Genomic DNA, 26,199 nt, shown 5'->3' with positions numbered 1-26,199 from the left:
AGTTGAAAGTACACATGGTCATCCATTGAAAAGTTTAAAACTTATAAAAAAAGGATAAATCATGTGAAGCTTGCTCTCTTGGCAAACTAATAACAAAGCATTCACCAGGAAAGATTCAGACAGAATCGCCTGCATTTCTTGAAAGAATTCAAGGAGATATATGTGGACTGTTGGAAAAATATAGGATAAGTATTTTCAGTATCGTCTCCTCAGGGATTGATGCGATATTATCGCCGTTCTACAGCTTAGTGTATTTTGAGTTAAGGTTTTGTATGTTTTTAATGTCATAAAAGATAAATAGCATGAAAAGAAATTAAAGACAATAACTTCGGGTTTAAAAACGGTTTAGTAAAACTGTGTCAAGATTAGTTTTCGTTAGCTTGCTTTTGTATATACTCTGATGATCATGTATATGAACATATCAATGATTAATACAATCACGTATCCTCTCGATACTGTTTATCTCTAAAGCAGTGTCGTGATTGTTATTATATTAACCGTCAGATGATCTCTCATGCCGACAGTTGACATAATAACCTTTAAAGTTTGATACAAGTGATTATCAACTCGCAAATCTATCTCTAGAGTTTGATTGTTGATAGATGAATACCCTTTTGGTCAAGATTTGAAACATATCTCTCAATAGTGTATCAAAACATCATATAAACATGAATACAAAGATATTCACCATATATTAATCACCAACAAGGTTCATATACAAAAGATCAAACTAAATACATACTCTACAAGCTAACTACCTCTAATCTTGACACATGAGAAGTTTAGCTATCCATAGCTTCAACAACAAACATCAATACAAGACCTCCTAGCATAGAAATTCAAAGATGATGAAGAAAAATGCTTGAGAAATCTTGAATATGGATGAGTTTTTCTTTCTTCTCCTCTTGCCCTAGAGTGTGTGTGTTCTTATAATGAAAAGATAACAAGATAAGATCCACAAAATATCTCTAAGTGCCTAAAAGTGGCCACTTGAAAAAGTACCGCCGCTTAGCGCCATGACGGCCGCTAAGCGGTCCTCACAAAATATCTGCTTCCACGCTGGAGGCCGTTAAGCGGGCTGAGGCCGCTTAGCGGAACTTGCTGAACACAGATTTTCCTCTCGCCCCTGTAAAGCGCGCTTAGTGGCCGCTGAGCGGCCCTTGCTGAACAAAAATCCTTCCTTTGGCCTCCAAACTTTCTCCAAAATGCCTCAAAACCTCCTAATACTTCCCAAAATGCATAAAACCTACAAAAAGCAAAAGAAAAGCTTAAAATTAATATATTTACTACCAAACTAAATGTTATTTATTTACACGATATCAAACCGTAATTAAATGGAAAGAGTTGAGAAAAATTATCAAAATACCACAAAAGTTATCAACAATTATTCACATTTTGGATTCTAACAACTCTCCCCAACTTTGACCTTTGTTTGTCCTCAAACAAAAACAACTCAACAAGCACAAAAATAATATTTACAAGGTTAGCAACATAAAGAGAATGGTTCAAACTTGACTTACCTGCATGCTCCATAACCATCCCTTGCTTGTACAAGATCAAAACATGAATATGAATTAGGTTCTAAACACAAACACTTCATCACACTTGCATTATTCAAAATAATGTTCAAACTTGAATCACCTACAATCAACTTCAAAAATGAAGGACAAAGTGCTATAATCATGCTAGCAGACTTATCACTCTCCCTAGCAATTGTGCACATTCAAGACAATTCATACATTCATCTAAACTAAGTACCCAAAATGATAGAAACAAAGATCACGAGGGCTTTTTCGGTTGTAACTTGGCTCGGTTCCAAACAAGTGACATTTCTACAAGGCCAATGAATCAAAAAGGGACAATTGCATGAAGAGCATTTATTCAATCACACTATTTACACAAACTTTCTTATTTCTCCCTTTTGACTTAACAACACTACAATGCATTCTTTCTTTTATCTTTGATTTTACATCTCATTGAACTTTTTCTTTTCTTTTTCATATTATTCTTTTTCTTTTTGAATGCATTGTTCTATTATACCACCATTTCCTTTCTTTCTTTTTCTCAAGTAAACTCCTCTCTCCCCAACTTTGAACAATTCAACAACTCAACACAATTATGCTCTTCATTTAAGGTTTAAGTGTAATTGGGTTAAGTGTCTACCAAAGAAAATATTTTCCAAGTGAGTCAAAAGTTTTATTTATTTGTTTTTCTTCAACAAACTTAATAAGGGAATACTTACTAGCTTGTCGGTTCTCATTCGACTCACTTGGCAAAATCAAAATTTAAGGCTCAAAATTGGTTTCAATTGATCACACTCTCACATGTGGCCTTTTGGAAGGTGGTTTTTCTCGTATTACACAAAAAAATTGCCTCGATCACTTCTAAGTTCTAACACTTTAAACAAAGCAGATTAAGCATGAATCGTCCCAGTTAACACCAATTGCTAGCACACACAAAAGTTTCTAGTACACAATGGAAAGTCCTCTCACTTATGTAGTTATGTCCTAACTTGATTTAAATATGAACAAAATCTTTCACATGCAAAGTGATGACAAGTTTTTGTATAAAGCACCTAAATCATATTCACACTAATATCTACAAAGCAAGAAAATCGTTACCTTAGCATGCACCGCATCAAGAGCATTATCATCACCATCCAACTTTGATGTTACCACTCTTTGATGAGATTTTGCTTGCTTGAGTTTTTTTCTATTCATCACAAGGACAAACAACAAAAAAATTTCTTATAATTACTAATATTATTTTCAAACATAATTACTACTATTATATTATTAGTACTATTATTATATTTGCTATAACTATATTATATAACTACACAAACTTAACACTATAATAAAAACACAAAATATAACACACACCTAATATGATATAATATATTAGAGACAAATTGCCAATGGCAAATGCCTCAAAGATGTCTTAGTAGCACCATTTGCTACTTCATTACAACAAAACAAAACACATCCCTAAGGATGGTAACAAAATAATCCAACAACTAACTATTCAACAGAAAATTAAAGTACTAGTAAACAAACACAATAAAACATAACAACATCACCAAAAGGTATGTATCATCACTCATCACCATCCTCCTCTTCTTCGTGGTTTCCTTCATCACCTTCTTCTTCATTAGCTCCTCCCCCATTCCTAAAGAATGGCCTATCCTCCGGATAGTTATAAATGGCCTCATACTGCTCATTTGTAGTAAAAGATGTCACACTGGAAGGATCGCTCATCTTCAGGTACAAGCGGTGCAAAGAGTCGTGAATGGTAGCCTCCGACCTGCGCAAAGCATCCATATAATCCCAACTATACCTGCAAGCCATTTGCTGATTATACCTTGCTTGGCCGGCAGGAGGAGCTACTGCTTCAGGTTGTGGTTGAAAACGACCCCTTCCCCGTGGAGAACAAAACCGAGCAACATAACTCTCATCCACCTTGCTAGTAATAGCCATTTGAACCTCATCTGGAATCTCCACCCTAGCCCTCCTGCACAATCCCATAATCAAAGCAGGATAAGGGAGTTGACCAGCAAGTCGACTCCCTAAAGGGTGCCCACTAGAAGCCACCTCTCGCATCTCCTCAGAAATAATCTGAGCAATGTCAATCTCTATACCTGTCATCATAGCAAATAACAAACAGGAGTTAGCTAAAGTGAGATCACTGTTGTGGCTCTTCGGCTTCAAGTTGTTCAGAAGCAAGGTAAGGTAGAGTTGAGCCATCTGATTCATGTTCCCTCGGTCCATCTTCACTGGTATGCCAGATGGGTTAAGAGAAAAACCACGACTCTCAAAAGAAAGAGCCTCTGCTACTTCATCCATATTCCACTGCTTTGCTCTATGTATCCTTGCATACTCACACCCATTTTCAGGAAAAGCCATTGGATCACCAAGGTAAGAACTAATAGCAGCTCGATTGAATGAAATGGCTCTCCCTCTCACAACTGTTTTGCGCACATACTTCGTATCTTCCGTTGGCATCGCATTCGCATAAAATTCCCTCACAATATCCACATTGATACGAGTACTCGGCTGCAAAAGAACATCCCACCTACGATTGTGCATGTTTTCCACAAATTGCCTATAATCCCCATTAGGCTTGAGGTCAAAGATTTTCTCCGGTAAAATTTTTCTTCCGCACAACCGTCCAAACCACTCTTAATGCTCAGCACTCAAAAACCTTGCATTGTCAAATTGGGGTGCTTCGGGAACGGGAGCTTGTCCAGAACTAGAGCCTGGGAATCGTCCTCTTTTGCTTCGGCTTTGGCGAGAAGTCATCTGCACATTACAACAAAAAGCACACCACACTGTTAAACACATAATATTGCAGTTAAACATAGCTAACTAATGGTGCTGGACCCAACTTTGAATGCCTGAACCACACACAACAGAAACAGAAATTTTTTTCTGTCATCAGCATCCGCCGCTTAGCGGGGTCACGGCCACTTAGCGGCCCTGTGATTTCTCAGAAAAATTCTGCAGAAATGCAGTCTGCTAAAACTTGCTAACTCCTACACTTTCTTCACTCCTTCTGCATCAAAATGGTGACCAGTGATGAATGTTAATACTAACTCTACTCCTAATCACTAAACTAACCTAATTTTTCACAAACTAGGGTTCTTAACACACAAATTCCAGAAATCAATTCACAAAGACTACAACCTAATCACAATCTAAACCTAAAATCTATATATATGAACAATTCTAAACATTACCTACTACTACTATCAATTTACACAAACTTTTTCAAAGAAAATAAACAAACATTTACCTTGCAAACACAAATGAAAAAGAGAATTGATGGAGATGAGTTGAACACAAGAAATTCCTTCCAGAAATGGATGCAAAGATTGAATGAGGAAAAGAGGGAACTTGGAACACTTGAAAATTTGGGGAAAAATGAGGTGGCTAGGGTTTCTGGCCGCTCAGCCCCTCTTAACTTGTTTCTCTTATTACCTGGGCCGGGTCAGACCCTCTGGCCCACTAAATTTTTTTCTGCATTTTTGTTTGGCCGCTTAGCGGCGTGACGGCCGCTTAGCGGTATCAGTAAAATTCTGTTTTCTGTAGAATTCACAGCAGTCCCCCAAGCCCCGATTTTTCCCGACTTTCCTAACAGTCACAACACACACAAAGCATAAAATACTTACAATGTTGGGGTGCCTCCCAACTAGCGCTTTGTTTAACGTCGGTTAGCTCGACGGTCCGAGGCGGCTTTACGGATCAAAAATCGGAACGGCTTCCGAACTTCGATCGACTTCACCACCAAGATACGGCTTGAGTCTTTGACCATTCACAGTCCAACTTTCATTTGTTGTCGGATTTTCAAGCACAACCGCTCCATAGTCTTTTACTTCCTTGATTCGGAACGGACCCGACCACTTTGACTTTAATTTACCCGGAAACAACTTCAATCTTGAATTAAACAATAGAACCATTTGACCTTCCTTGAACTCCTTCTCCAGAATCTTTTTATCATGATATCCTTTCACTTTCTCCTTGTAAATTTTGTTGGATTCATAGGCTTGTAATCGCAATTCTTCCATCTCAAGCAATTGCAATCTTCTCATTTCACCACTTGCCTTAGGATCAAAATTAAGCAACTTCAAGGCCCAATATGCCTTATGCTCCAATTCTACGGGTAAATGACAACTCTTCCCGTAAACCATTTGAAACGGAGTAAAACCAATCGGTGCCTTGTATGCCGTCCGGTAAGCCCATAAAGCATCATCCAACTTCTGTGACCAATCCTTTCTTGATGAAGAAACTGTTTTTTCCAAGATTCTTTTGATCTCTCGGTTGGAAACTTCGGCTTGACCATTAGCTTGTGGATGATAGGCTGTTGTTACTTTGTGCTTCACACCATATTGTTGTAAGACTTTTTCAAGTTGTGTGTTGCAAAAATGTGAGCCACCATCACTAATGAGAATCCTTGGTGTTCCAAACCTTGTGAAAATGTTTTTCTTTAAGAACTTGATTACGGTCTTTCCATCCGCCTTTGGACATGCTATTGCTTCCACCCATTTTGAAACATAATCAACCGCAACCAATATATACTCAGAACCAAAAGATGAAGGAAATGGTCCTACAAAATCTATTCCCCAACAATCAAACACTTCCACTTCTAACATATTTGTCAATGGCATCTCATTCCTCTTACTCACTCCAACACTTCTTTGACAATTGTCACAACTTTTTGCATGCAAGTAGGCATCTTTGAATAACGTAGGCCAATAGAACCCGGATTGGAGAACTTTTGCCGCCGTTCTTTGTCCACCATAGTGCCCACCATAAGGTGAGTTATGACAATGCCACAAGATTCTCATTGCTTCTTCCCTTGTCACACATCTCCTTAACACACCATCCACACCAATTTTGAACAAGTATGGATCATCCCACACATAGAATTTGGCATCATGAAGGAACTTCTTTGTTGCACTTTTACTCCAATCTTTCGGCATCTAACCCGATGCCTTGTGATTAGCCATGTCAGCAAACCACGACCTTTCTTCCACCGTGAACAACTTTTCATCCGGGAATGATTCCAAAACCTCTTCTTCTTTATTTGTTACTTCTTCATTCACCAACCTTGACAAATGATCCGCTACCAAGTTTTCCGCTCCTTTCTTGTCTCTAATCTCTAAATGGAATTCTTGTAGCAACAATATCCACCTAATGAGCCTTTGCTTTGAATCCGGCTTGGTAAGCAAATACTTTATCGCTGCATGGTCAGTGTAAACAACAACTTTCGAACCAATTAAATAGGACCTAAATTTTTCTAATGCATATACAATAGCTAGTAGTTCTTTTTCAGTTGTTGCATAATTAATTTGTGCTTCATTAAGAACCTTGCTAGCATAATGTATAGCATGAAAATTTTTTCCTTTTCTTTGACCCAACACCGCTCCTACCGCATAATCACTAGCGTCACACATTAGTTCAAAATCAAGTTTCCAATCGGGCGCTATGATTATGGGTGCGGTGGTCAATCTTTGTTTCAATTCATTAAAAGCTAAAAGGCATGCATTATCAAAAACAAAAGACTTATCTTTGTTGAGCAAGTTGCTCAAAGGCTTTGCAATCTTTGAAAAGTCTTTGATGAATCTTCTATAGAATCCCGCATGGCCTAAGAAGCTTCGAATTCCTTTGACATTTGTTGGCGGTGGCAACTTCTCAATAACCTCCACTTTTGCTCGGTCGACTTCAATTCCTTTGGAAGAAACTTTGTGACCAAGAACTATGCCTTCGGTAACCATGAAATTGCATTTTTCCCAATTGAGGACCAAGTTGGTTTCAACACATCTTTTCAACACGGCATCCAAATTCTTCAAACAAAGATCAAATGAAGCTCCAAAAACGGAGAAGTCATCCATGAAAACTTCCATTGTCTTTTCTATGAAGTCCGAAAAGATAGCTTGCATACATCTTTGGAAAGTGGCCGGTGCATTACACAATCCAAACGGCATTCGCCTATAAGCAAAAATTCCAAAGGGACAAGTGAACGCCGTTTTCTCTTGATCTTCCGGATTGACCGAAATTTGGTTGTATCCGGAATAGCCATCCAAGAAACAATAAAACTCTTGACCCGATAACCTTTCCAACATTTGGTCCATAAAAGGTAAAGGGAAGTGATCTTTCCTAGTAGCTTGGTTAAGCTTTCGGTAATCAATACACATCCTCCAACCCGTCACGGTCCTTGTCGGAATCAACTCATTCTTTTCATTTGTGATCACGGTCATTCCTCCTTTCTTTGGTACCACTTGGACTGGACTCACCCATGCACTATCGGAAATAGGATAAATCATCCCGGCTTCCAATAGTTTCACCACTTCCTTTCTTACAACTTCTTTCATTGTAGGATTCAACCGGCGTTGAGGTTGAGCTACCGGTTTAAAATCCTCCTCCATCATAATTTTATGCATACAATAGGCCGGACTAATTCCTTTTAGATCGGAAAGAACCCATCCTATCGCCTCCTTGTTAGCTTTCAACACATGAATTAATTTCTCTTCCTCCTTTTTAGACAATGAACCACTAATTATCACCGGCTTCTTACCACCTTCTTCAAGAAAAACATATTTCAAATGGGGCGGTAACATCTTCAATTCTAATTTGGTTTCTTCCACCTTTGGCTCATCTTTCAACTCCTCCATCTTTACTTCAAAAGGACTTATCTCTTCAAAAGCATCAAGATCTCGCAAACACTCTTCAATCTCTTCTTCTTCATTGAGAACATCAAGAGCTTTGGTTAATGTTTTCTCAAGAGGATTGAACACATGAGCTCGACTTTCAACTTGCATGATAACTTCCTCCATAGCATCAATTCTAAAACAATCACTTGTATCATTTGGATGTTTCATTGCTTCCGAGAGATCAAAACATACTTCCTCATCTTGGAACCTCAATTTCATCAAACCATCATCAATGTCTATCATCATCCTTGCCGTCTTCATAAAAGGTCTTCCTAGAATCAATGGGGTATCAACATCTTCCTCCATATCAATGACAACAAAATCAACTGGAAAAAAGAACTTGTCAACTTTCACTAGCAAGTCTTCCGCTATTCCAAAAGGCATAGTTGTAGACTTATCGGCTAATTGAAGTGTTATTCTTGTATTTTTCATATCAACAATGCCTAACCTCTTGACCATGGATAAAGGAATCAAATTGATACTTGAACCCGTGTCGACCAAACCTCTTCCAATATGAATGTCACCAATAGTAACCGGCAAAGTAACTCTTCCCGGATCTCTTTCCTTCCTTGGTAAAGTACTTTGAATGATGGCACTACATTTAGCATCTAAGACAACCGTTTCGGGCTCAGTGTAACTTCTTTTCTTTGTGAGGATGTCCTTCATAAACTTGGCATATTTTGGCATTTGCTCTAAAGCTTCACCAAAAGGAATATTAATTTGCAATTGCCTAAATATGTCAAGAAAACGAGCATATTGCCTCTCATTATCTTTCTTCGAAGGCGCACGAGGGTAAGGTAAATTACGAACGGGAGGACTCATAACTTTCTTCTTCCCTTCTTTAATCTTTCTCTTTTTCTCTCTATTTTTTTCTTTTTCTTCCTCACTTTTTTCTTCACTCTCATTTTCAACTAAGACTCCCTCATTTTTCTTTGGTTCTACTTCACTTTCTACCTCTTTCTCCTTTTCTATCCTAACTTCCTCCTCCTCAACTTCCTTCTCCACTTCACTTTCAAGCACCCTCCCACTCCTAGTTACAACCGCTTTGCAATGCTCCTTAGGATTGGTTTGAGTGTTTGCCGTGAATGATGGTCCGGTTTGCTTCTCGGCGAGTTGTTTCGCAAGTTGGCCGACTTGAGTCTCTAAATTCTTTATTTCCGCTTCATTACTCTTTTGATTCGCCATTGATGCTTGCATGAATTGATTTAGAGTCTCCTCCAACTTTGAAGGCTTGTCTTGAGAAGGTGGTTGTTGTTGATAAGGACTTTGTCTTTGTTGATAATTATCTTGTCTCCACCCTTGGCTATATTGTGGTGCATTAGGCCTTTGTTGGTATCCACCTTGGTTTTGGTAAGGAGCTTGTCTTTGTTGATAGCCTCCTTGATTTTGATTCGCCATGTAATTCACTTCATTCACCGGTGGACAATATCCGGTAGGGTGGTCTCCACTACAAAGCTCACACGAAGCAACTTGTTTGTTCTTGTTAGGATCATGTAATTCCTTGAGTTGTTGAGGTAACCTTGCCATTTGTTTTGTAAGCTCCTCCACTTGTTGAGAAAGAAGCTTGTTCTGAGCTAGAATAACATCATTGGTTCCTAATTCAATAAGTCCCGGTTTCTTTTGAACAACTCCTCGGTTATGTTGCACCTGATGATCATTCCTGGCCATTTTCTCAATTATCTCTATGGCCTCCTCTGCTGTCTTAGCCATCAAGGAACCTCCAGCAGTAGCATCTAAAAGAAGCTTCGGTTGTGGTTGTAAGCCATTACAAAAAATGTGAATCTGGGTGAGTTCATCAAAGCCATGACTCGGACATTTTCTCAACATTGACTTATACCTTTCCCATGCTTCATTAAGAGTTTCATTCACACCTTGAGAGAACACTGAAATTGCTGTTTTTGCTTCAAGCAACCTTGACTGAGGAAAGAACCTATCAAGAAACTTTTCTTCTAACTCATTCCAATTTGTCATGGTTTGAGTAGGTTGATCAAGGTACCAATCCTTTGCTTTACCAATCAATGAGTGAGGAAATAATCTTTTAAACACTTGCTCTTCCTCTCTTTCAGGTGCTCCGACTGCTCCGGCAATTTCATAGAACTTTGTCAAGTGTGTATATGGGTCCTCATGATCAAGTCCTGCAAAGGGACTAGCATAAAGTAGTTGAAGAATGCCAGTCTTCATTTCAGAATTTCTTGCATTGTTGTCATTTCGTGCAAACTGGGCTGCTCTTCTTGGACTGTTAGCACATGGTGCTCTAGGAGGTGGTGGTGGTGGCGGTGGTGGATCCTGTTCTCCATGCCCTGCCATCTCTTCTTCTATAACTTGTGGTGATGATGAAGTAGTAGCTTCTTGGGCTAATCTTCGTTCTTTGGCTAGTTTCCTTCTTCTTCTGGTTTTACTGTTCAATCTCCTTGCGGTTCTTTCAATTTCTGGATCAAAAAGAAGCTGATCTGCTGGGACACTCCCACGCATAAACCAGAGCTGAAACACTAACCAAAAAGTGAGCAAAGACTAGGCAATAATACTAATTTTTATACTCAAAACACACAAAAACTATTGCTATGCTTATAATATCTTAACGCCAATCCCCGGCAACGGCGCCATTTTGTTGGAAAAATATAGGATAAGTATTTTCAGTATCGTCTTCTCAGGGATTGATGCGATATTATCGCCGTTCTACAGCTTAGTGTATTTTGAGTTAAGGTTTTGTATGTTTTTAATGTCATAAAAGATAAATAGCATGAAAAGAAATTAAAGACAATAACTTCGGGTTTAAAAACGGTTTAGTAAAACTGTGTCAAGATTAGTTTTCGTTAGCTTGCTTTTGTATATACTCTGATGATCATGTATATGAACATATCAATGATTAATACAATCACGTATCCTCTCGATACTGTTTATCTCTAAAGCAGTGTCGTGATTGTTATTATATTAACCGTCAGATGATCTCTCATACCGACAGTTGACATAATAACCTTTAAAGTTTGATACAAGTGATTATCAACTCGCAAATCTATCTCTAGAGTTTGATTGTTGATAGATGAATACCCTTTTGGTCAAGATTTGAAACATATCTCTCAATAGTGTATCAAAACATCATATAAACATGAATACAAAGATATTCACCATATATTAATCACCAACAAGGTTCATATACAAAAGATCAAACTAAATACATACTCTACAAGCTAACTACCTCTAATCTTGACACATGAGAAGTTTAGCTATCCATAGCTTCAACAACAAACATCAATACAAGACCTCCTAGCATAGAAATTCAAAGATGATGAAGAAAAATGCTTGAGAAATCTTGAATATGGATGAGTTTTTCTTTCTTCTCCTCTTGCCCTAGAGAGTGTGTGTTCTTAGAATGAAAAGATAACAAGATAAGATCCACAAAATATCTCTAAGTGCCTAAAAGTGGCCACTTGAAAAAGTACCGCCGCTTAGCGCAATGACGGCCGCTAAGCGGTCCTCACAAAATATCTGCTTCCACGCTGGAGGCCGTTAAGCGGGCTGAGGCCGCTTAGCGGAACTTGCTGAACACAGATTTTCCTCTCGCCCCTGTAAAGCGCGCTTAGTGGCCGCTGAGCGGCCCTTGCTGAACAAAAATCCTTCCTTTGGCCTCCAAACTTTCTCCAAAATGCCTCAATACCTCCTAATACTTCCCAAAATGCATAAAACCTACAAAAAGCAAAAGAAAAGCTTAAAATTAATATATTTACTACCAAACTAAATGTTATTTATTTACACGATATCAAACCGTAATTAAATGGAAAGAGTTGAGAAAAATTATCAAAATACCACAAAAGTTATCAACAATTATTCACATTTTGGATTCTAACAGCTTGTAGAGTATGTATTTAGTTTGATCTTTTGTATATGAACCTTGTTGGTGATTAATATATGGTGAATATCTTTGTATTCATGTTTATATGATGTTTTGATACACTATTGAGAGATATGTTTCAAATCTTAACCAAAAGGGTATTCATCTATCAACAATCAAACTCTAAAGATAGATTTGCGAGTTGATAATCACTTGTATCAAACTTTAAAGGTTATTATGTCAACTGTCGGCATGAGAGATCATCTGACGGTTAATATAATAACAATCACGACACTGCTTTAGAGATAAACAGTATCGAGAGGATACGTGATTGTATTAATCATTGATATGTTCATATACATGATCATCAGAGTATATACAAAAGCAAGCTAACGAAAACTAATCTTGACACATGAGAAGTTTAGCTATCCATAGTTTCAACAACAAACATCAATACAAGACTGTCGCACGCTCGCGAAAAATGAACAGAGTCGCCACCAATATATTTATCCCATAAGGGAAAGGAATATCAAAAAACCTAGCAAAGGAAGGAACAGGGTCTTGCGACCAGAGAATCTAGGTATGGGAGTCGGTTACGCAAGGGGAAGGTATTAGCACCCCTCGCGCCCATCGTACTCGATGGTATCCACCTATGTTTGTTTCTATCTAAAGGGTGTGTACTATGTCTATGTCTACATGCGAATGAATGCAAAAGAAATACGGGGAAAAGAAGGAATATTTACAAGTGTGCTCGTTCAAGCCCCGCGACTTGATGCCTACGTATCCTTTTCAGGAATCAGAGCGCCGTAGTTCGGCTCCATAGTTTTGTTTGTTTTTTTTTGTTTTTTAGTTGGGCGGAGTTAACGTTCGCGCTCTTGCATAAGGGATCGACCTACGATGCGTACGAGCGGAAATAACGGTGCCCTTAAGAGAAAGAGGTGAGAGAGTGATTTTGAGCGTTTCGAGGAAATTCCTTAAGCAAGGGAAACTCGAGTTACTCTTTGGTTGGTGTTTTTTAGAAGTTGGGAACTTACGCCTGAATGGTACCCTTAAGCAAGGGAGATCCAAGCACTCGAACATTCCCTTAAGCAAGGGATGTTCAAGCTTCCATTCCCTTTTTAAGAATTTTCACTTTGATTATTAGTGTTTTAAGTATTTTCTTTGTATGTTTTAAAGGGATTTTATTTTGATATTTTTAGATGTTTTATGTTGTAAAAGGAAAAGAAATGAAAAAACTAGCCTAATATGAAGGGAATTTCTACCTAATGTTATCATGGTTTCTACCTAAGGTTAGGAATAAAAGACACATGGAAAATAAAGCAAAAAGTGCAGTATATGAAAATAGCATAAGAGCATGAAAAAGAACAAGTAGAAAATATAGTAAAAGTGGACTAAAAATACTACTATTTTTTATTGATTTTTATGAAAGAAAATGAATCAAGTAAAAGACCAAAAAACAAATAGCGTAAAACTAATATTTTTGGTGATATTTTTTTATATGTCAAAATTGGATTAAATGTCTAAAAACAACAAGAAAAATTAGCATTTTTATTACTAAAAGAAGTGACAAAAAATCTAATTAAAATCTAAAAGAATCAATTTAAAAAAAATAATAAGGAAACAGGGGGTGCAATCCTGAATTGCAGGTTGTGAGTAGCAATGGGCGCAGGGCCAAAAGATCAAGGCCTAGGGGCGTTTTTATAGTTGCAGAATTTTTATTAGCCAAAAAAATGGAAAACTGGGCCTCGGGGGTGCAAGAGGCGATTTGGCCCAAGCTATTTTTGTTTCAATATCTTCTTCAGCAAAACAAAGAAAAAAGATGAATGGGCCTCTAGGGGGTGTGATTAAGAATTCGTATGGCCCAGGAGATAGTTTCCATATTTTCATTACTGTTCAGAAATTTATTCAAAGAAAAAAATAATTAAAATAAACAAAAAAAGAAAAAAAAGAATGAAGGGAATTAGGGTTAGAGTGTGTGACCATTCGACTTCCATCAGAGCATTCTTTCTTCTCTTCCTCGTTTCTGAACGGCGGCGGACATCTATTTTCTCCGATCAATCTCTATCCTCTCCGGCGAACTCAAGCGGCGAACACACGGCAGCGACTACCTCACCCTCTCCGACGATACTCTCAGTTCCCTCATCGAATTGTTTGAACAAACGCTCGCCGCCGCGATTTCTCTGCCTCTCAATCTTTCCGATTCAGCCTCATCTCGGATCCAAACGAGACGTAACACAAGAAGCATTGAATATGTTCACCTATTGGAGAAGTCTGGTGTCTCTTCAAGATCGAATGTGACGGAATGGACGTAACAGAAAACTTCGAATCAGGTGTTCTTCACTTCTTGCATACTTTCAGATTTCACTTCTTCTTCTGATTCAAATCCTTTCGCTCTCGTTGAATTGGAGTTACGCGTGATGATGATGCAATGATGATGAAGACGAGTTGAAGATGAATCGAAAGAGGAATTAAAGATTCTATTATGGTGAGTTGAAGGTGATGAAGATTCAATGAAGTTGCTCGTGCTTTGAAGTGAGGATCGAAGGTTGGAGTTTTGCCATTTTCGGTTATGTTCCAAGGTGCTTTTCTGATTCTCTCTTTTCTGTTTACAGATTTTCATCCACTCCTGATAATTTTCCTCTGCTCTTTCTTTTGACTTCTGTTACGTTTTTTGTTGTGTATGTGGAATGGAATTGTGGTTTGAGGATGAAGATTGAAGCATGTGGATTGATGATTCAGAGAAAGAGGTTGCAAGGAGTGTGAAGTCTCGGAATCAATGGAGGATGAAGCTTCTTGTGGTGATGAAGCTGTGTACGGAGATTGAACAGATGAAGATTGCTGCGATTTTGAGAAGGTGATGAAGATGAAGAAATTGAAGAGAGGGATGAAGGTGATGATGATGGATTCAAGAAGAAGATGAAAATGGAGATGAATGCGAATGGTGGATGCAGAATCGAAATGGTGGGAGATGAAGAGAGAGTTGAAGACTGAGAGAAGATGTGTGTAATGGTGGAGAATAAGTGTGTAATCTGAAAAATGGAGGGAAAGATTGTTTATATAGGCTGAGGGGATGAAGTGTGAGCCATAGGATTAGAGGGAGTTTGTTATAAGATGAATGGTGAGGATTGAATCGATTGAAAGGTTAGTTATAATCTGATTTTTCTGTTATGAGTTTGTGAGTGACAGTTAGAAGTTGTTGAGAGTTAGTTAGGATTGGTAAAAGTTTGTTACATGTGAAACTGAATTAGTTAGTTAGGCTAACTGTTTATGTTAGTTAGAGAACCAGTTAGTAGCAATTATATTAGTTAGAACGGAAAAGTTTGTAACTGTTAGTCGAAAATCTGTATAGATGCCTTTGTTCAACCCTGATATTTCAGCTGTGTGATTTTTGTTTTGGAACATAAGCTGGCCTGGTGTTGCATTGAACTTGTTTCTTTTCTGGATTTTTTTGTATTGGTTTTTGAACTGATTTATTTCGTTGTGCAGGTTCGGTTTCTTCTATTTTCTGTATGTGGGATTTCATGAAGGACAAGAAACGGGTGAGGTTCACTTTTAGATGCAGGGATGACGTTGCTCGGTTTTCTTCTACTGGATTTGGTTGAGTTCATTTTGCCTTGAATCTCTTTTTGTACGAACCGATTTTGTTGATGAGTGCAGGGTTGGTTGCTGTTTTAAATGGAAAACTAGGAGATAGTTAGAATTTGGAATTGTTTGATAGGAATGAACTTTGTATGGTTGGTTAACTGACTGAAGGTTAGAGTATTTGTGTGGTTGATGTATATGGCAGTAGTTGTTTATTGTAGTTATGAGAACATGAAGGTGGTTAATGAGTTTGTTACATGGACATTGGAAGTTAGCTATAGGGAGGTTAGAATTCTGTTGGAAGTTAGTTTGGTGGTTGTAGTTAGGAAATTAGTAGTTTAGATGCAGGGCCTATTTTGGTTTCATGTATGCTGATTTTTTGTTGTATGCTGCAGGTTTGGTTTATAGATGTGGCATTGTGCAGGCTTGAGAAGTGCATTGAATGGAGTTTGAACATGGCTGGCTTGCTGACTCTGGTGTTCTTTTGTAATGCAGGAGTTTGATGTATGGATATTTTGAGCGCGGAAATAGCAAGTTGAATTTTGGAATCAAGGTGGACTTTAGGATTAGGAAAACAAAGATTGAGTCTTAGTTGTAGATTTTTGTGTAAATATGGTATGGATGTTTGTAAGTGTATAAGTCTTATTGGAACTGACTATGTCTTTGAATGACAATGAAGTTGATTGAATTGTATGATTTTTCCTTGAGTAAACATGTTTTGATACGTGTACAGCTAGTCATTGAGTAGTAATGGGGCATATTGAATGTGAACTTGTAAGAGTGTGATGTATTTGAATTTTGAACGAGGATGAACTATTGGTGGATGTAAGCTGTAATGGACAAAACATTTTCAAATAAAGTTTGAATCTTCTTTTTTTCGACTTTGCATTCCACTTTGAATTTTCGCATGACCTCTTTAATTTATTCCGCACTTTATACCCTTGTGTGATTATCGTCATTGAAAAGAATTCACCTCTTTGCTTAAGGATTCTCAGTGCTTGGAATGGTACTGAAAACTCCAAATCTCCCTCCATTCTAAACTCAAAAGAGCTCATCAAAGGCTCACATTCACGATTGATCCAGTGTTAACCAACTCAATGTGATCTTAGTCCTTAAATTCCAAGTCCTTGAATGAAATCTTAATTCATGAAAGCTTGTTAATCACCACGTAATAAAGGGAGAGCCCATTGCACGAAAATCATCTGATAATCCCAGTAATAGCTCAAGCGAAAGGGAAATAAACCCTAACCTTGTGGACCTTGTTCAAAAGGAGAACCAATTGAATCAAGCTTGCAGAATTTAGTAACCTCTAAAGATCCTCGATCTCATGCCGAATTTATTGATTAATGATGCCTGATGTGTTATATGACCTAATGGAAGAGATGTGATGAGACTATGAAATGCATAAGCCTAAGCCAGATAAAAATTAAAGGGTAGGACAAATTTGGGGTATGACAAAGACCTCCTAGCATAGAAATTCAAAGATGATGAAGAAAAATGCTTGAGAAATCTTGAATATGGATGAGTTTTTCTTTCTTCTCCTCTTGCCCTAGAGTGTGTGTGTTCTTAGAATGAAAAGATAACAAGATAAGATCCACAAAATATCTCTAAGTGCCTAAAAGTGGCCACTTGAAAAAGTACCGCCGCTTAGCGCCATGACGGCCGCTAAGCGGTCCTCACAAAATATCTGCTTCCACGCTGGAGGCCGCTTAGCGGAACTTGCTGAACACAGATTTTCCTCTCGCCCCTGTAAAGCGCGCTTAGTGGCCGCTGAGCGGCCCTTGCTGAACAAAAATCCTTCCTTTGGCCTCCAAACTTGCTCCAAAATGCCTCAATACCTCCTAATACTTCCCAAAATGCATAAAACCTACAAAAAGCAAAAGAAAAGCTTAAAATTAATATATTTACTACCAAACTAAATGTTATTTATTTACACGATATCAAACCATAATTAAATGGAAAGAGTTGAGAAAAATTATCAAAATACCACAAAAGTTATCAACAATTATTCACATTTTGGATTCTAACAACTCTCCCCAACTTTTACCTTTGTTTGTCCTCAAACAAGAACAACTCAACAAGCACAAAAATAATATTTACAAGGTTAGCAACATAAAGAGAATGGTTCAAACTTGACTTACCTGCATGCTCCATAACCATCCCTTGCTTGTACAAGATCAAAACATGAATATGAGTTAGGTTCTAAACACAAACACTTCATCACACTTGCATTATTCAAAATAATGTTCAAACTTGAATCACCTACAATCAACTTCAAAAATGAAGGACAAAGTGCTATAATCATGCTAGCAGACTTATCACTCTCCCTAGCAATTGTGCACATTCAAGACAATTCATACATTCATCTAAACTAAGTACCCAAAATGATAGAAACAAAGATCACGAGGGCTTTTTCGGTTGTAACTTGGCTCGGTTCCAAACAAGTGACATTTCTACAAGGCCAATGAATCAAAAAGGGACAATTGCATGAAGAGCATTTATTCAATCACACTATTTACACAAACTTTCTTATTTCTCCCTTTTGACTTAACAACACTACAATGCATTCTTTCTTTTATCTTTGATTTTACATCTCATTGAACTTTTTCTTTTCTTTTTCATATTATTCTTTTTCTTTTTGAATGCATTGTTCTATTATACCACAATTTCCTTTCTTTCTTTTTCTCAAGTAAACTCCTCTCTCCCCAACTTTGAACAATTCAACAACTCAACACAATTATGCTCTTCATTTAAGGTTTAAGTGTAATTGGGTTAAGTGTCTACCAAAGAAAATATTTTCCAAGTGAGTCAAAAGTTTTCTTTATTTGTTTTTCTTCAACAAACTTAATAAGGGAATACTTACTAGCTTGTCGGTTCTCATTCGACTCACTTGGCAAAATCAAAATTTAAGGCTCAAAATTGGTTTCAATTGATCACACTCTCACATGTGGCCTTTTGGAAGGTGGTTTTTCTCGTATTACACAAAAAAATTGCCTCGATCACTTCTAAGTTCTAACACTTTAAACAAAGCAGATTAAGCATGAATCGTCCCAGTTAACACCAATTGCTAGCACACACAAAAGTTTCTAGTACACAATGGAAAGTCCTCTCACTTATGTAGTTATGTCCTAACTTGATTTAAATATGAACAAAATCTTTCACATGCAAAGTGATGACAAGTTTTTGTATAAAGCACCTAAATCATATTCACACTAATATCTACAAAGCAAGAAAATCGTTACCTTAGCATGCACCGCATCAAGAGCATTATCATCACCATCCAACTTTGATGTTACCACTCTTTGATGAGATTTTGCTTGCTTGAGTTTTTTTCTATTCATCACAAGGACAAACAACAAAAAAATTTCTTATAATTACTAATATTATTTTCAAACATAATTACTACTATTATATTATTAGTACTATTATTATATTTACTATAACTATATTATATAACTACACAAACTTAACACTATAATAAAAACACAAAATATAACACACACCTAATATGATATAATATATTAGAGACAAATTGCCAATGGCAAATGCCTCAAAGATGTCTTAGTAGCACCATTTGCTACTTCATTACAACAAAACAAAACACATCCCTAAGGATGGTAACAAAATAATCCAACAACTAACTATTCAACAGAAAATTAAAGTACTAGTAAACAAACACAATAAAACATAACAACATCACCAAAAGGTATGTATCATCACTCATCACCATCCTCCTCTTCTTCGTGGTTTCCTTCATCACCTTCTTCTTCATTAGCTCCTTGGTTCCGTTGCCTATCCATCCACCGTCAGGACCATTCAGGTATTTTATGGTATTAATTGATGCTTCTAGTAGATGGTCATATGTATGCTTGTTGTCAAGTCGTGATATGGCATTTGCAAAATTTCTTGCACAAATAATTAAACTTAGAGCTCAATTTCCTGATTATACTATAAAGAAAATTAGACTTGACAATGTTGGTGAGTTTACATCTGAATCATTTAATAATTATTGCATGTCAATTGGTATTACTGTTGAAGTACATCTTGCTCCTCATGTACATACAAAAAATGGTTTAGCTGAGTCATTAATCAAACGTCTTCAATATATTTCTAGACCATTAATAATGAGAACTAAACTACCAGTTACAGTTTGGGGTCATGCAATTTTACATGCTGCAGCACTCATCCGTCTAAGGCCAAGTGCTGATCATAAACACACCCCTTATCAACTTGAAATTGGAAAGGAACCAAATATTTCTCATTTAAAGTTTTTTGGGTGTGCAGTATATGTCCCAATATCACCACCACAAAGAACAAAGATGGGTCCTCAAAGGAGGTTAGGTATATATGTGGGGTATGAATCACCATCTATTCTTAGATATTCATATCTAAGAGTCTTGGGTAATGGTTTAAGGTCCAAGGCTGGTTTCTTTGGGCAAGGCATAGGGTTGGGTGTTAAAGCTAAGCATTCGCTTAAACTATCGTCTCGATATTCCGGACGCCAATTGTCATCTTCGAAGATCAGGGGCATCGAAATCTTTATAACTTCAGAGTATGATCCTTATGATAATCCTATCTCTCTTAAACATTCATCAATAACATCCACCACATAACATGTATCTTCTATAGCTGGGGCTTGAAGGAATTGCATTAGAATAAACTCGACCTTCTCCTCACCTACTTCGAATGTCAACTTGCCTTTCTTCACGTCTATAATGGCTCCAGCGGTAGCTAGGAAAGGTCTTCCTAAGATTATAGGAGTATTGACGTCTTCTTTTATGTCCATAATTATGAAATCCGTAGGGATGTAGAATTGTCCAATGCGGACGTGTACATTTTCAAGCACACCTACAGGATACTTGACAGATCGGTCTACAAGTTGTACTGACATCTTGGTTGGTCTTAGATCTCCCATGTTTAGTTTCTCGCAAATGGACAAAGGCATTAGGCTAATACTAGCTCCTAAGTCACATAAAGCTTTGTCTATGACAAATTTTCCTATATTGCAGGGTATGGAGAAACTTCCTGGGTCTTTCAGCTTAGGTGGCATTTTATTTTGAATTATTGCACTACATTCGGCAGTGAGTGTTACGGTCTCATTGTCTTCTAGTTTCTTCTTATTCGATAGGATTTCTTTTAGGAACTTAGCATATGAGGGCATTTGGGTAATGGCTTCTGTAAATGGAATTGTAATGTTTAACTGTTTAAGAAGTTCGACAAATTTCTTAAATTGCCCTATGTTTTTAGATTTTTCGAGTCTTTAGGGGTACGGGATAGGTGGTTTATAAGGTGGTGGAGGTATGTATGGAGCTTCTTTCTCCTCCGTCTCGCCTTCCTTGTCCTCTTGCTCTTTCGAATCACTTGGTTTATCCTTGGGTCTACTTTCCTCCTCAGTTGTCTTCCTAGGGCTTTGGAACATAGTAGGGTTTTTAAGCCTAGGGTCAGTCGGTTCGTCCATCTCTCTACCACTTCGTAGAATAATAGCGTGAGCATGTCCTTTTGGGTTTGGTTGTGGCTGTCCTGGAAATGTCCCAGCAGGTGCGGCAGTAGGTGCTTGTTGTTGTGCTACTTGAGAGATTTGTGTCTCAAGCATGTTGTTGTGAGTGGCCAACGCGTCTACTTTGGTCGCTAACTGTTTGATTTGCTCATTAGTGTGCACGTTCTGGTTTATGAAATCCTTATTAGTCTGATTTTGAGTGGCTATGAACTTTTCCATCATTATTTCTAAGTTAGACTTCCTAGGGACGTTAGGAGCAGCGAATGGTGTCTTTTGATATCCAGGTGGTACACTGGGTGCTTGACCAGGTGCGTACAGAGCATTATTGTTCTTGTACGAGAAATTAGGGTGATTCTTCCATCCTGGGTTATACGTGTTTGAGTAGGGGTTTCCTTGAGCATAATTTACTGGTTCAGGGGAAACTTCTGCCAACAGATGGCATTCGGAGGCAGCATGTCCAGACATTCCGCATATTTCGCAATTGGGGGAAACAGCAGCCACGGCGGCTACAGGTGCTATAGTGAGGTTTTCAATTTTCTGAGTTAGGGCATCGACTTTGGCGTTAACACGGTCGAGGCTACTTATCTCGTACATCCCACACTTCGTTGAAGATTTCTCTCCAGAAGTTTTCTCTGATTGAGCTCTCTCGCTTCCCCATTGATAATGGTTTTGAGCCATACTTTCGATAAGTGTGTAAGCATCAGCATACTCTTTATCCATCAGTGCGCCACCTGCAGCGGCGTCAATTGTAAGTCTCGTATTGTAGAGGAAACCATTGTAGAAGGTATGGATGATTAGCCATTGTTCTAAACCGTGATGTGGACAAAGTCTAAGCATGTCCTTGTATCTCTCCCACGCTTCGAATAAAGACTCGTTGTCTTTTTGTTTAAACCCATTGATCTGGGCTCTAAGCATGGCGGTCTTACTAGGTGGAAAATAACGTGCCAGGAAGACTTTCTTAAGTTCATTCCAGGTCGTGACAGAATTGGCGGGTAAAGACTGGAGCCCAGCTCTAGCTCTATCCCTCAGTGAAAAATGAAAAAGGCGCAGTCGGATAGCTTCCGAACTGACACCATTTGATTTTACAGTGTCTGCATATTGCAAGAACACTGACAAATGAAGATTAGGATCTTCCGCCGCATTTCCAGAAAATTGGTTTTGTTGTACAGCTGACAACAATGATGGTTTTAGCTCAAAATTGTTCGCCTCAATAGCAAGAGCAGCAATGCTATTGTGAGGTTCAGCTTGCGAAGGAATAGCATAAGATTTGAGAGGACGCGGCTGTTCTCCCATGGTTGATTCTTCAACTAGTTCAGAAGTAGGAGTAGGAACAAGAGTGCGAGTACGTCGTAATCGACGTGATACAGTGATAGAACGCCCCGGTTCAGGAATTGGCAGCACTAAGTCTTCACTTCGAGAGCGAGTACTTGGCATGCCCAAAGGGAATTAGAAAAATTGAGTTTTGCCTTAGTCTCTACAACGTAACAGTTAATTACGATTATCGACTAAATTAGTCCCCGGCAACGGCGCCAAAAACTTGATCGCGACAATGGGGTATGTCTGTGATTATGACTGCAAGTGCACAGTCTATCGCGTAGTTTTAAAAGATATCGAACCCACAGGGACTAAGAATCGACCTAATGTAGTTAATGCTATTACGTAAATCTAAGGCTAATATTCAATTAATTATCGATCGGACGGGAATTAAAAGAAAAAGGAAATATTATTAAATTTAATTTGGATAATAATATCGGTATGCAACGGTCGGACTTCGGGGATCTAGTAAGCCATCGATGCGGATCGTAATTTAAAATCACTTTTCTGTAGAAATCATTAGTTTAAAAATCCTCCTCTCACACTCTCGTATTTATTGATTATGATTTCACTATTAAACCTAAGTGAGCGCTCTCGCTGTATCAATTAAAGTTCAAAGTGATTTTTGAAAACCAATGAAAACTAATTACCCTTAAAGCGCTCTCGCTGTATTTAAGGTTAATGCCTAATTTCTAAGGTCCAGTTAAAATCTCAAACTCTCGTTTTTATTGATCTTAACTTCTATTGTTTTTAACTCTCGTTACAAAACAGTTTAATTAAGCGTTTAGAAATATCAGCCAGACAAATAAATTTGATTAATAAACTACATCGACAGATTACTCGATTCCCTCAGTTATGTGACCTTACATACCGAATAAAGGTATTTAGCCGGACATGGTTTTAGTAGACAAATCAGAGCATTTATAACAGATATAAAATAATCCGGACATAATTTGATAAGTCAACATAAACAAACAATAGTAATTAAATGCAAATAAATGAACCTGAATTAAATTGCAGACTGGAAAATTGTATCTTGCAGTACCGAATCTTGAATCCGAGAGTTGAATTAAATTCTGAAATTAAATCTAATACTGAAAACTGAAACTAAATCTGAAGCTAGAAAAGAAAACTCGATCACAATAGTATTTCCGGTGTGGAAATCTATTGCAAGAAGTGGGTAGGAAACAAGAACAGAGCTCGAAAATGTAGAAGAAATCTTGACGGCGGTAGGGTAAAAAGTACGTGTTACCCTTTCAATGATTCTTAAAGGGTTTATATAGAGCTCTCAATTCTTGGATTTCCAACTTGTCTCGTAGCAGTTGCTGTTCTTTCGACAGAGAAAATGGAGGAGAAAAAGTAGCGTAACGTCTCTTCTGGGCTTAAGTGTGTGACTTACGTCACACACATATATTGAGGGGGTGCCGAACGGCTGGGGAGGGGCTACGCCGACTGGCGTGGGGCCTAGTGCGCCATCCGTCGTGGGCTGCTTGCAGTCTTGCGCAATGGGCTTGCTTTGTCTTTTGTTGCTTTTCGCACCTCCTTTCTTTCTTGCATCTTTTTATCTTTTTAACTTCAATTTTTAATACTTTTTCTTCCTTTTCTCACATGAGCCAATAATTATTCAATTACCTGAAACACAACGAAATACCGGCATAACACAAAATAAAATAATAAAATCGAAATAAAATAAAATAATAATGCATGCAAATTAAGCTAAATATACGATATGTTTTCGTGTTATCAATTTGCTGATTGTCATTTTGACGAAACAATAATTCCAACTCTAGGGGGAGAGAATAGAAAATCAGAAAATGACATAATATGGCATGTACCTCATTTATTACATTTGGACCCATATAATAGATCGTCGGAAGAAAATGTAAAGAAAATAGTTCACTTACAAGATTTAGCAAATGAATTGCCAGATTCATTTACTGATTTGAAAAGAGTAACAAAGTCACATGTCCCGGCTATAAATGTCCCAGCTAGGATTAGATTTCAAATCAAAATAATGAAGCTAGTACATCTAAGGCACACTTGAAATGTGGCGACCTATGGGATCCAAAGACAAAAATCCCCGAAAAAGAAAGGGAATAGAAAAGGTGAATATGATTGAAAGTGATCTTGAAAAGAAACTAGATAATGATAAGTCCAAAATTGAAAAGCGTGCTCTCGAAGAAGCACAAGATGATGAAAATGAGATCATTGATAGTGAAACTAGAAATAAGAATGATCTTGAGATTTTAATTAATTATGTTGATACGGGAAATTTGTGGAACCGAAAAAGTATGAATATAGATGAAATATTTTCATTTTCCATTGCATGTGAAATTATTAATGATGATCCAGAACCACGAACTATGAATGAATGTCAAAATAGACATGACTGAAAAAATTGGAAAGATGCTATAGATACTGAGTTAAATTCTCTTAATAATCGAAAAAGTATTTGGCTATATTGTGGCTATGCCTAAAGGTGTGAAACCTGTTGGGTATAAATGGGTTTTTGTAAGAAAACGAAATGAGAAAAATGAGATTGTCAAATACAAAGCTCGTCTCGTTGCACAAGGTTTTTACCAAAGACCAGGAATTGATTATGAGGTAACATATTCTCCTGTTATGGATCCCATTACTTTTCGTTATTTAATTGGTTTATCAGTATTTAACAATCTTGATATGTATCTTATGGATGTTGTTACTGCTTATTTATATGGATCACTTGATACTGATATATACATGAAAATCCCAGAAGGATTTAAAATTCCTGAGACATCAAAACCTAGAGAAATGTATGCAATTAAGTTGCAAAGATCATTGTATGGATTAAAACAATCCGGGCGCATGTGGTACAATAGACTAAGTGAATATTTACTTAGAGAAGGCTATGAGAATAATCCTATTTGTCCTTGTATTTTTATAAGAAAAACAACATCTGGATTTGTAATAATTGTTGTTTATGTTGATGATTTAAATATCATTGGGACTAATAAAGAAATCAAAGAAGCAAGAAATTATTTAAAGAAAGAATTGAAATGAAAGATTTGGGAAAAACCAGATTCTGCCTTGGTTTACAGGTTGAGTACACTAAAAATGGTATATTAGTACACCAATCAAATTATACAGAAAGAGTATTGAGAAGGTTCAACATGGACAAGGCAAATACTTTGAGTAGTCCAATGATGGGTAGAACCCTTAATATTGAAAAGAATCCTTTTAGGCCTAAGGAAAGTAATGAAGAGGATCTTGGTGCAGAAGTTCCATACCTCAGTGCCATTGGGGAACTCATATACCTTGCTAACTATACAAGACCCGATATAGCTTTTGCAGTGAATTTACTAGAAAGATTTAGTTCATGCCCTACTAAAAGACATTGGAAAGGAATAAAGCATATATTTCGATATCTTCGAGGTACATCTGATCTTGGTTTATTTTATTCTAACAATACAAAACCAGTTTTGCTTGGTTATGGAGATGCAGGATATTTGTCAGACCCACATAATGCTAAATCACAGACTGGATATATATTCACATATGGCAACACTGCAATATCATGGAGATCTCAAAAGCAAACTCTTGTAGCAACTTCTTCAAATCATGCAGAAGTAATTACCCTTCATGAAACAAGCAAAGAGTGTAGATGGTTACGATCGGTAACTCGACATATCCAGGGAGCGTCTGGTTTACCAATTGATAATAATCCAACAATTTTGTATGAAGACAATGCGGCATGTGTTTCCTTGATGAAAGAAGGTTACATAAAAAGTG

At 37.5% G+C, this 26,199-nt stretch overlaps 2 protein-coding genes and 1 non-coding gene across 3 annotated transcripts; 1 reads left to right on the top strand and 2 right to left on the bottom strand.

The window, feature by feature from the left end:
• Positions 1 to 20,181: 20,181 nt before the first annotated feature.
• On the bottom strand, positions 20,182 to 20,781 carry LOC131634446 (uncharacterized). Its single transcript, XM_058905118.1, has one exon. The coding sequence runs from the start codon at positions 20,779 to 20,781 to the stop codon at positions 20,182 to 20,184; it is 600 nt and encodes a 199-aa protein (XP_058761101.1).
• Positions 20,782 to 20,880: 99 nt separating this feature from the next.
• Positions 20,881 to 22,551, bottom strand: LOC131634445 (uncharacterized). The gene has a single exon (XM_058905116.1). It carries the CDS (start codon positions 22,549 to 22,551, stop codon positions 20,881 to 20,883), a length of 1,671 nt encoding a protein of 556 aa, XP_058761099.1.
• Positions 21,926 to 22,032, top strand: LOC131634453 (small nucleolar RNA R71). Its single transcript, XR_009293545.1, has one exon. It is a non-coding gene; the product is annotated as a small nucleolar RNA R71 (small nucleolar RNA).
• Positions 22,552 to 26,199: the final 3,648 nt, after the last annotated feature.

The sequence above is a fragment of the Vicia villosa genome, unplaced genomic scaffold, assembly GCF_029867415.1.
Source record: "Vicia villosa cultivar HV-30 ecotype Madison, WI unplaced genomic scaffold, Vvil1.0 ctg.001297F_1_1, whole genome shotgun sequence".
Lineage (NCBI taxonomy): Eukaryota > Viridiplantae > Streptophyta > Magnoliopsida > Fabales > Fabaceae > Vicia > Vicia villosa.
This window is presented reverse-complemented; position numbering and strand designations above follow the sequence as displayed.